General features: G+C 36.4%; 2 protein-coding genes across 5 annotated transcripts in view; one reads left to right on the forward strand and one right to left on the reverse strand.

The window, feature by feature from the left end:
• LOC128994904 (ATR-interacting protein mus304-like) overlaps window positions 1–6365 on the reverse strand; it is a 37501-nt gene extending 31136 nt beyond the window's left edge. The window contains exons 1-5 of the mRNA XM_054419733.1: window positions 5757–6365; window positions 3869–4031; window positions 3043–3140; window positions 1397–1558; window positions 129–220 (exon numbers count right to left, since the gene is read on the reverse strand). Coding sequence (XP_054275708.1) covers window positions 129–220; window positions 1397–1558; window positions 3043–3140; window positions 3869–4031; window positions 5757–6035 — 794 coding nt within the window. The 5' untranslated portion in view covers window positions 6036–6365. The remainder of the gene's footprint in view (window positions 1–128; window positions 221–1396; window positions 1559–3042; window positions 3141–3868; window positions 4032–5756) is intronic.
• A 3314-nt stretch (window positions 6366–9679) lies between these two features.
• Window positions 9680–12016, forward strand: part of LOC128994096 (carnitine O-palmitoyltransferase 1, muscle isoform-like) — a 45143-nt gene continuing 42806 nt past the window's right edge. For 2 of the 4 annotated variants that reach the window (XM_054418352.1, XM_054418356.1), the window contains exon 1: window positions 9796–10295. The gene's annotated coding sequence lies outside the window, so the exon portion shown is untranslated. Of the gene's footprint in view, window positions 9698–9795; window positions 10296–12016 lie in introns of those variants that run through there. The other 2 variants (XM_054418355.1, XM_054418354.1) reach the window with 2 other exon arrangements.

Genomic DNA, 12016 nt, shown 5'->3' on the forward strand with positions numbered 1-12016 from the left:
TTTTATAACAATTCGGTCTCAAAAACATACATTCAAGTAAAATGTTAAAGTGATTGTTGTATACATACTGGTACACAACTGTGATTATATACTGTAGTAGCACTATGCCATGTTTCTTTATTTTTTACCTTAAAGCACCAAGCCTGTTTGGAGAATCTGGTTGAATTCTATGAACTGAAGTCATCTGTGATCTTCTTTCAGCTGTTTTTAGTTCCATATTCTAAAATGATAAAAATAATTTGCAAGATTTTAAGATAAAAACTCTAACAACACTCTTCAAATCGTTATGTTTTTGTACCAAACATAGCGGCCCTATTTTGCTTGTGGCCTAGTGGTAAATCTGGCACTGCTTAAAACATTTCATCAAGATAAATTATCACCATTATTTTCTAATCCAATATTATGCACACAGCATTTGGGACAGTATACAAATGAATCAAAAAGTACCAAACAGTACATACAATTTTTTTAAACTAGGCTATACAATCATGGCACATACAGAACGATACAGAGGGGGATTTATGTTGCTACACGCTCGTTTTGTTCCGACTATAAGACTGCCATCAGCGTGTCAGACTACCAAGTACGTCAGATTACGAGTGTCAGATTATTGAGGGTCAGCTGTCTAACTGTTTTCCCTTTTGTTTAGTATGAGCCATCCTGTGGAAATGTGTTAAAAAAGCGAGGGTCTACTGTATTTAATCATTTGCGGGAGTAATTTGTTTTCAATTTACACAATCAAAGGCAAAAAACTGTAGGTGGAGCCAGTAATTAATCTAATCTAAAGATGTATGCATTCTAGTACATAGAGAATTTTTTTTTTAACATTTAGAACAAAGGTGCTTTTAATATGTAAAAGAAATAATCCTAGAACTACGGACTCTACCTGTTGTGATTGTTTAGCATTGTCATTGTATTGTCAAATAATAAACAATATTGTTTTTGCTTTATCATGTATACAATTGTATTTACTTGTACATCACATCCACCACACCAAATCTTCAGAAGTAAATACACTAAGAAACTATAAATACATCCCTACCACTCAGATATGAATCAAGTTATGCTACCTGCAAAACCCGGCTGAAGAATCACTTACAAAACGCTTGTAAAACAAGCAGGGTTGCACTGTATCAAAGTGATACAATGAATGACCTTGTGAGCGGCAAGTGTTTATCCAACAAATCCGGTTACATCACTGATCGATATTAGGTAGGGGTAAAGACCACCGTAAGGAAGGGGGTGGTGGTTGGACCGCTCGCTACAAAATTGTGCCCATGAAAGAAGCCTTGGTATCAATTTGATCAGGTGCGACCGTTCGAAGGTTACTTTAAGGTTATACAATTAAGACTGTATTATATTAACTTAGTGTCATAAGTTCAGGATTAAAACCCACCTTCACATCAATCTGTCCCTTCAATGATTGAATCTCCTTCTGAAGACTACTGATGCGTTTTTCTGATTCTATTTTCATTTCAGCTCTCTTACTCAGATGGACCTGTGTTATTTTTTCATGTTGTTTTTCAGCATCCTTCATCTTCATCCTGAGGAGTGTTGCCTGTTTCAAAGAGATCATATTTAACTGTCACATTCAACTCATTAATAGCATTTTGTAGGATATAAGTTTTGTCTGATTGGAAATTTTAAATATCGTAATCTCCGCAGATGATCACTATGTTGTATCGCTGTGATTGTAGAAGATGGTTAGAATTTTACCACGAACCCAATGTCACAATTAAGAACGGACCTTTTCTCGATACTGATCGAGAATCGGAATTGGCCATCCCTGTTTTTAAGGTTTGACCTCAACTCCGCTTCTAGGAAAACAGTACCATTATATTACCTACGAGAGGTGAGTGGCTCTCCGCTTCTGCTCACTAGGAAAACTCTGCTTTAGATAGTCTTTAGTCAGGATGAAACAAGTCGGTTCGCTAAATTCAGCTGTATAATTTTAAGGCTCAAAATCACCAATATTGTTTTCCGAAGTTAAAACAATCTACAAATAATTAAATTTACCCTATACTTTGCGCAATACAATTAAAATTTTTGTTGTCTTGTCTAGGTCAGTGGAAATTTTTACATGAGGAAGTACTCGAGACACTTACCACTAGGCTAGTAACCCACCGGCTCTTTAATAATACGAGCGTGTCATTGGCCAATGAAAAGCACTGTAAATGTTGGGTTGAAACTACCCTTCTTAGGGTTGACAAGCTTACTCCGTTTATGCCTTCTAAATGGGTTGCCTCTGACTATTTGAGGCTAGACAATCAAAGAATTAAATGGAATTAACCAGTGGAACTGATAACTGGCCATGGGCGATTCAGGAAACATTTACAACGGATGGACTTGTTTAATGGTGAACCGATCTGGCACTGCGGTAGGTCAGAGGGGATCGCCCGCTCTTTGAGTGTGAAAAGCTCTCTGATGTTAGAAGGATAACTCTTGGCAATTTGGTAAAAGGTAGATACCTGAGGAGGAATTGGAAGACTACAGGCTTTTGTCAGATACCTGAATTTGTAGGGTCTATCAATAAAACAACTGTCTGGGGTGAGCAATAATTTGACTTTTTGGATGAAGTGCTTTATGGTCTCCGCATGCCGCATGTTAGATAAGATAATACGAGCCTTAAACACAGCTTGAAAATAACTGTAGGCCTACCTAAAGTGATTTGGCAAAAATGTTTCATAACTAAGACCTGGTTTGCTCAATGCTGAATAAGGCACGTGGTCCCCTACGGCTTGGCTTCTGTGGTGTTTATCTCCTAATCTAGCCCTTTATAAAACTCATACAGTAGGCCTATGATGGTACAAACAAGTAAAAGATGCAGGTAAACTGGTGGCACTCAAAGTAACTATACTCGTCAATGGCCGAGCTTACAGTGACAAAATGTATTTTAATCATAGAAAATCTGATCAAGATCAATTCCTCATTTTGTATCTTCTAGTAGAGGGATTTCTTTGTCAACAGAGTTGGAATTACATTACAACTTACATATAAAAACACTTAATACTATTTTGCAATCTCTTGGATAAACTACCATACCTCTCCAGCTTTCTTATTATATTCTTCTTTCATTTTCATAACTTCTAGTTTTAGCTTGTCACACTCGCTCTGAAGAGTCGCAGCAGTGTTACCAGAGGCTAAAAATAATTTATATTTAATAGAAAATAAATGAGAAGGGTTAATTAGATGAGGGGGTGTTTGTAGTGATAACATTGATTACCGGTACTGATTGATTTAACACTATTTACACAAGTTGCGTACACTACTTTGCCTATGACAGTTTTTTAGTTTACTAAAAATCACTACTCATAACTTTTAGAGAGGTTATGTTTTCGTTTATAACCTCTCATTGCCGCTGACAGTGATGCAATGAAACATTGTACCAAATACTAATTGCACCACTCAACAATTAAATTGGCCTGAACAGCTGATTAGTTGAAGTTTGAAATATTACAATTTTACTTCTTCTCCCCAATCCTTGAACCTCATTGGTTTGTTACCCGTGTTGTTATGAGTAAAACTAGGCTGTTATAAAAAGTAAACATTGCTGTTCTGTGAAACTTTTCGATTCTAAGAACTGAACTGACAAGGCTACTTTAAAAAAGGGTCGTAGGTAAACTTAGTTTACACTTTAGGATAAAAGCTAAGGTTACCTAAAGCAGGCCCTATAGGCCCTAACCTTAGAATATACAGCACAAAGATAAAATACATTTAAATTTCTAGGCTTGTCTTTTAATATTGTAAGTAGGCTATTTAAGTAAGGTAAGCCTAATTTCACTCAAGTAGGCTGTAGATTTCCAAAAGTGTAGCCTATAGGCTACCTATAGCTACCGCTTAGGCTTACCTATGATTGAAATTGGTTTACCTTTGTTAACCGCAGAGTTCTTGTCAGAGAAAGAAGATGATGACGTTGGCCACTGGCTGCTGTTGAATCTTCGAATGGGAACTTTGGCATTATTTTTTAAATTTGTTGAATATTTTTTGGCTTCTTGAATGTTATTGATGCTATTCTGTGATTTAATTGGCATCTGAAAAATATTAAAGGCTAAATTGTCATTTTTTATGTAGCATGGTTGGTAGGCATGAGGGGCATGAGTGAATAGCAGTAAAGCATAGTCGATGACTGCTCCGTGAGGAAATTGTCAGTTCTTCATAAGTTAATATAGGTGATACTTAAAAATTAATAGCCTATGGGCAACATTTATACTTGACGTAGGCATGCATCAATATTCAGGTAGCCTACAGTTTCACAGAGAACCAACTATCAACTCCGCCATTAGTGGTTAGGAGAATATATTATCGGATGAATAAGCTAATGATTAATATCAATAATATCTATTTGGTTCTATTTTAATATCATATTGAATTCAGTACCATAACTTATGATGACAAATAAAAATAATAACAAAATGTTATCAAAGCTTTTGATTTATTTCATCCTTACTTTTTTCTTAGAGGTATTTAAGAATAAAAATGGAAGAAACCATGAATTTTCAATTTCTATGTGGTTACCTATCAACAGTAGGCCTAAGTTATTGAAAATTGAAAACAGTTTTTGATTAGGGTAGATAAGTTATTGTTAGGTTTATTGGTACTTTGGTAGGTACCGTACCAAAAACTCTTATTCTTTTATTTTTTGTCAATCAATTGGTCCGGAAACACCACAGCAAATAATGAAGTTAGCATGGGTCATCATAAATATGTTTGCAGGACTTTCCTTGTTTCATTATGAATCGAACAATAGCAGCCTAACATAACCGCCGCAGCGCCCTGTATACCTACTTGGTGGAGTATAGCGGGGCGACGCATTCAACTCAAAGTTCGCCAGATTTGCTGCCTTCTGGGAGGCAGAACTCAAAGGCCACTAGGCGTAATCATGTCAAATTTGGACAGTAGGAGTCAATTTAATTTAAGTAGGTACCTGTGTTCATTCCAATTATGTAGCCTAGGCCTACCTAAGTTATTTTTTGTCTCCAGTAAAAAATCTTTCTAAAATAAGTGGCCTCCGGATAATACCAAAGTACCATTTTATTTATTACCGTACATATGAATAAAAACTTAAACAGCAATTAGAACACTTTTAAGTACCGTTTAAGTCTCTAGAATTAGTGTACATACACAGAACACTTAAGTTTACTGGGACGGTGGCATCGTCCTGTAATCCAGCTACCAGGAGGTCACGAATTGACGAGGCATGCACTGTGCCTGCGATACTCACTGGTGTGGATTAACTTCCGCACTAGTTAGTGAGTACTACGACTATCTGCAGTACTACTACCCTGATAATTAGACCACTTCGTTAATTACAAGGGAAAAATTTGATTCCGATTACAAACTAGAGGCCTACTGGTAAGTTTTAGGTCACTTAGTTGCCATTGGCTGTGTGGGTGATTAATTAACAGCTGTGTCTAAGGAACATGTCGGCCTTAGTCACTAACAAGACTACAAGATCGCACCAATCATCCTACACTCATCTCCATACTTGGCTTTAAATTACCAGTACCTACATTCATATGGTCGCCGTTTTAGATTCAAAGTATTAAGTTAAGTATCAAAAGGTTTAGTAACTTACGGTATACGAGAATTACATCTATACGTATAGTTTGAGAGCATGCATTAGAGAGTATACAAACAGAACAGGATACTAACTCAACTTATAACTTATTGTACAGCTAAGGGTCTGACCGTGAGTCGGCCGCAAGTCTACTGAGAGTTTAATGATAGGCTTATATCTTATGATTTCATCATCTTACCTGGGACAAAGCAATTGTTTCATCATATTCAAGTTGAGCTAAGTTTAGTTCGTCACAATCCAATTCTCCCCATAACATGTCGTCAATAGTCTCCTTCTGGTTGACAGATTGTGAAAGGGTTCCAAATTTTGGTGTCTTCGCATTTTTTGTTATTTCTAGTTTAGGCTTTTTAGGAGTTGGTTCGAAAGATTGACTTGCTTTAAGTTGTGAAAATGAACTCAGAAAATTGCTTTCTCCCAAGTGATAAGACACAGCTGTACTTTTTTTCCTGGGGTCCATTTTACAAGTTAAACCCAAACTAGGTTAGGCCTACAAAGGGTTGTTGGACCTTCTAATAATTTTAGCACAGGTTACAGGTTAGGGAAAACTTGGTTATCAGTGCTAAAATAAATGTTCTTCCTTAGAATACAATATTAATAAAATAAATAAATTTTCAAAAGAGGTTTCGCTCAAGGATGATTTAGCCTAGGCCCTAATTGGTTTTTGTTTGACAATAAGTTATCACATTTAGAAAATGTTAATATAAGCAACAAAGTGAACAAAATTATTTTAAATCCAACAACAATACAAAGCACTTGAAATTCGAAAAATACTAAACAAAAGATTATAACTTATTAACACCTAACCTAATAAAAAAACAGAGTAAGTCATTCATCTCAATGGTTGGTAAATAAAAATAATAATAGCAAAGATGATGATACGTGATACATGACGTGATACGATAACGATACGGATACGAATTTAATTTCAATTTGTTGTTTTTTTTTCACCGAATCGCCACGCCGCTTCGCCGCCTGTTTCATTAAACGACAGCTGTTTCTGTTTTCCCTTTAATTTAGAGTGCATAAAGGTGGAGCTTAGTTTGTTGTCATGTAACATTAGAACTGAAATTGTTAGCTGAAATTAACATGACCATAGATAAAACGAGTATGTTTTATCTATGGCCTAACTTTCTTTTGTCTTTTGACTTAGCTTGTATAAGTTTAATCATAGATAAAACATACTCCCTTAGTAGATTTCTCATCCTTATGGAACAGCTGAAGACAATTTTATTGTTAGTTCATGTACGGTTTATGTAGAGGTCGTGTTTTGTTTACAATTTGTTTCCCGTTAATACAGCCATTTAAAACCTCGTTTAACCAAATAATACGATCTAATCATAAACAATAACTTGTCCCCTAGTTATATAACCAAACAGTACAGCAGAAATCAAGAAATTAACCCTAAAATAATTAAAACAAAGTTTCATCGACACTAGCGCCTTTGTGTCACGTACATGAACTAGACACGAAAAACGTGCTTCAAAATTTACAATGGGATGAGAAGTCTACTTGTGTTGGTTAGTCTATGGTTTAATGAATGTCTGGGAACTGGAGTTAGCGCTTCTGGTAGTATTATAAGCATAGATTAAACATACTCCTCAAGGATTATGAGGAGTATGTTTAATCTATGATATAAGGTAGGTTCCGAAATACCGACCGGGCCATGGAAATATCGCATTAGCTTGTATAAGTATAATGAATATCTGAGAACTGGAGTTAGCGCTTCTGGTAAGGTGGGTTTCGAAGGATCAGAGCCTGGAAGGATCAGAGCCTGGAGAGTTCTGGAGGATTACACGGGCAGTGACCACCAGTACATTATTTAGAGACAAGTAGCCGCGTTTCGTCAAGTGCCCGTTCGATGGAATATTAAAAAATTGGACGTGGCAAAATTCAATGAAGCCATCTTACGAGGAACACCGGTGCTTCCCCCGCAACTAGCGTGGCTCTCGCAGAGGTGTTAGTTACATCCATGATGGGACTAATAGTCTCCGCTTGCGATGAGTGTATGCCTCGCAGGAGATCCCGGTGCAATAAGTTAAGCGACCTGTGTACTGGTGGACTGCCGAGATTGCGGAATTGCGTCGGTCAGCATTGAGAGCCAGAAGACTTGCTACCAGGGCCAGAGAACCTGTAGACAGACGTCGTAAGTCGGATGGTTACAGAGTGGCTAGGAGGTCGGCTACCTGCGTGATGATCTTATTCTGCAGAAGAAGGCGCTAAGAGTTATGGCATCAACTCATGACCTTGAACAATGTAAACCTCTTTTAAAAAAATTTAGAATCCTCATAGTATATAACCAGTATATCTTCAACTCTCTAAACTACATCAAACAGAATATCAATCTTTTAATGACAGAACTACCATACACCAACATCGAACTCGTAAAGCTCAAAATCTGGAAGTCCACAGATGAAGGCTGAGCAAAACACAAAAATCCTTTCCAATTGCAGGAATATAACTATAAAGGTATATTATAGGAAATATTATATTATATTATAAAATTATATTATACTAGCAGAGTACCCGTCCTTCGTACGGGGTTGGTATATAAGTATAAAATGCTTAGTGCAGTTATACTCAAGCTTTGCGTTTGCAATGGAGCAGGACGCAGTTTGATAGAATTTGGTTCATAAATTTATGGTATGATAAAGTATAACACATCTACCATTGCCATAATGTTCTACCACTGCACCTAAACAATAGAAAAAAGTAAATGATCAAACATTCGAACAATATCACCAATTATTCATTAAATTAAAAACTCAAACCTAACTGTAAACAATCTTACATTGACAGTTCTCATTGTGTATCACAGCTTTTTGTTGCTGCTTAGTTCAAATTAGCTGTTGTCATATATTATGCAAAAAAAAAAAAATAATAGTGCTGCACCCTGTTGGGAAACCTTACAACTTTTTAGTGTTATTGCATATTATAGAACCAACTTGAAAATGTTAAAACAGCTGACTAAATTCTTTACAGTAATTCCCTTTAAATATGAATACTCATAAGGTTAACATGGGGAACTACAGAACCACTGGGGCGGAGCCCGAAAGGATTTTTGAGATAAGAATATGCCTTAATGTTAATCGGGAATGTGAGCTTTCATCATGCCAAATTTCAGCCCAATCCGTCCAGTAGTTTATGCGTGATTGAGCAACACACACACAAACTCACAAACTTTCAAATTTATAATATTAGTAAGATTATAGGAATATAATATATAAAACTATTCAACAGCCTCCCAGCTGACGTGAAAAGCCTCACAATCTCAAATTTCAAGAACCACATCAAACATGAACTTTTAGAATGGCCAGTATACACCCTGAACGATGCAGAAGGAATCCCACTATTCAAGGGAAAGAAATATCCGAAAGGCATCTGACGCAGTCAGACCCACAAGCTGGGTCAAAGACGAAGACATCAAGTATCAAGTCATTTCCATGTTCTCCCTACATGTTTCAGCAGGTGGTTCGACCATCTGGGACTCCACGAACTAACAGGTTTTTTAATTATTAGGGTTGTAACGGCTGTTATGTTTGGAAGCAGCTAATGGTATTTGGGTATTTACGAAAGCTTGGTTACTGGAATATGAAAATATTGACTCCGCTTAAAATATACATATATTGATTTTCAATTCATATTGTTCTCGTTTTTAATTCTGTATGTTTTATTTTCATTATTAAAACATACTCCTCAAGGACATATCCTTGAGGAGTATGTTTTATCTATCGTTAAATGTACAAAAATGGATTTTCAATGTATATTGTTTTGGTTTTCGATTCTATTTTTTGTTTTATGTTCAATCTATTAACAAATTTCAGTTCATAAATTTAAATGAATAATACACGAATTAATAAACTGGTGTCAACTATTATAGATGTAGGCATAGATAAAACATACTAGGAGTATGTTTTATCTATGATGTAGGTTAACGTCTATAAAACTGACTTGAGATATAGTACTCACTCAACCGTTCATATCGTAGTCGGGTGGTCGTACCGTATGTTCCGGTTGTCTGTCTGTGGGATTGTTTGGTTCGGTTTGGTTGGGCTTGGCAAATAAATAAATAGGCACTTGACTTAGCCTTAGCAGCAGGAGCACGGAGCAGACAGCCAGCAGGTGAAGTAGGCCATTCCCATTGTTGTCTGATGTCTGTTCGTTGTGTTAGTGTTAGTGAACGAAGTGTTGGTTGTGATGGTTGTTTGAGCTATATGAGCATTAAAAGTTGATTCAATGGGCTATTTCGAATTTGTCCGCCTTTAATGAATACTAGGAATTTGATTGACATTAATTAAGAACTAGAAAATTTTTTTGTGATAAAAAATTTCTCTAATTCCGTCAAGTAACTTAGTTTGTAGTAGCATTGACTAAATTAGGCAGGTCCTTAAATGTAAACTTAACCTATTCACTTAGCTTCCTAATCTTGTGATGTAAGGGAATTATTGAAACTGATCCATTTTTAATAAGTTGACAAAAGCAGTGTTGGGGAAAAGATTGCATTTAGGAAGTTGAAATTGGACACATCCTCCAGTTACCAGAAAAGAGGACTAACTTACAGTTTTTATTCTTGGCTAACTTAGATGACAAGACAGGTCCAAGGAAGTGCTTGTTGAACGCTGTTGTAGCTGGAACGCTGGAAGAGTTGGGCAACTCCAGGAGTGTTGGCTAAATTAATTGTTCAACGGAAATCGTTCAATTAGGACTACCTGTTTGGTAGGTAAGTAGGCTAAATCAGATCTCATTTAACTTAAAAACTAACTCATATTTTCATTGCAAATCCTAAACTGTAAGCTAAGCCTAACCCTACAACTTGTTAGTGTTTAGACCTAAATAACTTGAGTTTATTGGACTACTTCTCTCTACAAAATTCAATAACTTTAGTTAAGTTATAAGGTTTTTAGGCCTATGCCTACCATTTATTTGTTTACTAAAGTATCTTGAACAGGTAAAGTTTAGTCTAAAAACAAATTGATCCAAAAGCCTCAGTTTGGGTTTAAAAATTTGGTTAGGACTTTAATACTTTAGTTTGAAATGGTGACCATACGATTGTAGGTAGGCTATTTTAAGCCAAATATGAATGGAGATAGATGAGTGTAGGATGATTGGCGATCTTGTAACTTACTGAGGTAGTCTTAAAGCTAGTGACTAAGGCTGACATTCCTTAGACACAGCTGTTAAACTCATGCAATTCATACTAGCCTACTTGTTGCCATCTACAAACTTTCTGTTTATAATTTGTAGCCTAAATAAAGCTTAGGCCTAAGCTATTTATATTGCTACTATTTATTTGTTAACTTACTGTTCACTATTTGTTACAACTAGGCCTAGGCCTATTTGTTACTATTTATTTCTGTTTATTTCAAGTTGTAAATGTATGTCATGTAACAACATGACCCTGAACGTGTCAAAGTGCTCCAGTATGACTTTCAGTAAGATTCGCGCTCCATACATGGCAGAATATTCCATTTAAAACCAACCTCTAAAGAGAGTCTCAATGGTGAAAGACTTGGGAGTCATTTTCTCATCGGACTTCTCCTTCGACGAGCTTGTAGATTACTTTTGTAAAAGAGCCAACCAGTTGCTGGGCTTCCTATTTCGGGCTACTCGTGGGCTAACAAATGCCATTGCTTTAAAGACTCTGTATTGCTCCCTGATCCGACAGCTGTTGGAGTACGCCAGCCCAGTTTGGTCACCCTTCCACCTAGGGCCCATCAACAAACTCGAAGGGATCCAGAAGAAATACATCAGATTTCTCGGTGCCCGTCAAGGCATGCAGTACCGTGAAGTCCCAGTGGCCGTCTTCCTAAACAATTTAAACCTGCTAGATCTTCACTTGAGACGCTGTGTGGCAGACGTTGTTTTCCTCCACAAACTTCTCAATGGCCAAATTGGCTGCCCTGCTTTACTTGCCGAAGTGGACCTTTGTGTGCCTTCTAGAACCCGTTCACAAGATCTGTTTGGCAAGAGGCACTTCAGTATACAATTATCACGCTCCTCTTGCAAGATTTCTTCGTCTTGGAAACATTTTGGGGGCCAGTATCGACTTTTTCGGAGACACCACGGGGACTTTTCAAAGGAAGGCTACGGTACGGTTGACTTCCCTGCGCCAGCAACAAAATTTATTATAGGTTGTTATATTTGTTATATAGATAGCGGTTAGAATATTTATTAATCAATGTGCATGTAAATTGAGTTGTGTTTCTTGTCTTGTTGATCTCTTTAAATGTTATTTATATATTATCTGTTAGGTAGGTATTCATCATACATTTTCATCATTTTTATTATCATACATCTATTGAATTATATAACTGCATATTTATTTATTAATTTAAGAATATAAGTATCGCAATCATTTTTGTAATGGTCTTTGGCCGTTGGAATGTAAATAAAATAAAAAAAATAAAATATTTTCATTGTAAAGTGGCCGTTGGAAAATAA

Source organism: Macrosteles quadrilineatus, unplaced genomic scaffold (assembly GCF_028750875.1).
Source record: "Macrosteles quadrilineatus isolate MER2022 unplaced genomic scaffold, UCM_ALF_1.0 Scaffold_5__1_contigs__length_97177068, whole genome shotgun sequence".
In the NCBI taxonomy this organism is placed as follows: Eukaryota; Metazoa; Arthropoda; class Insecta; order Hemiptera; family Cicadellidae; genus Macrosteles; species Macrosteles quadrilineatus.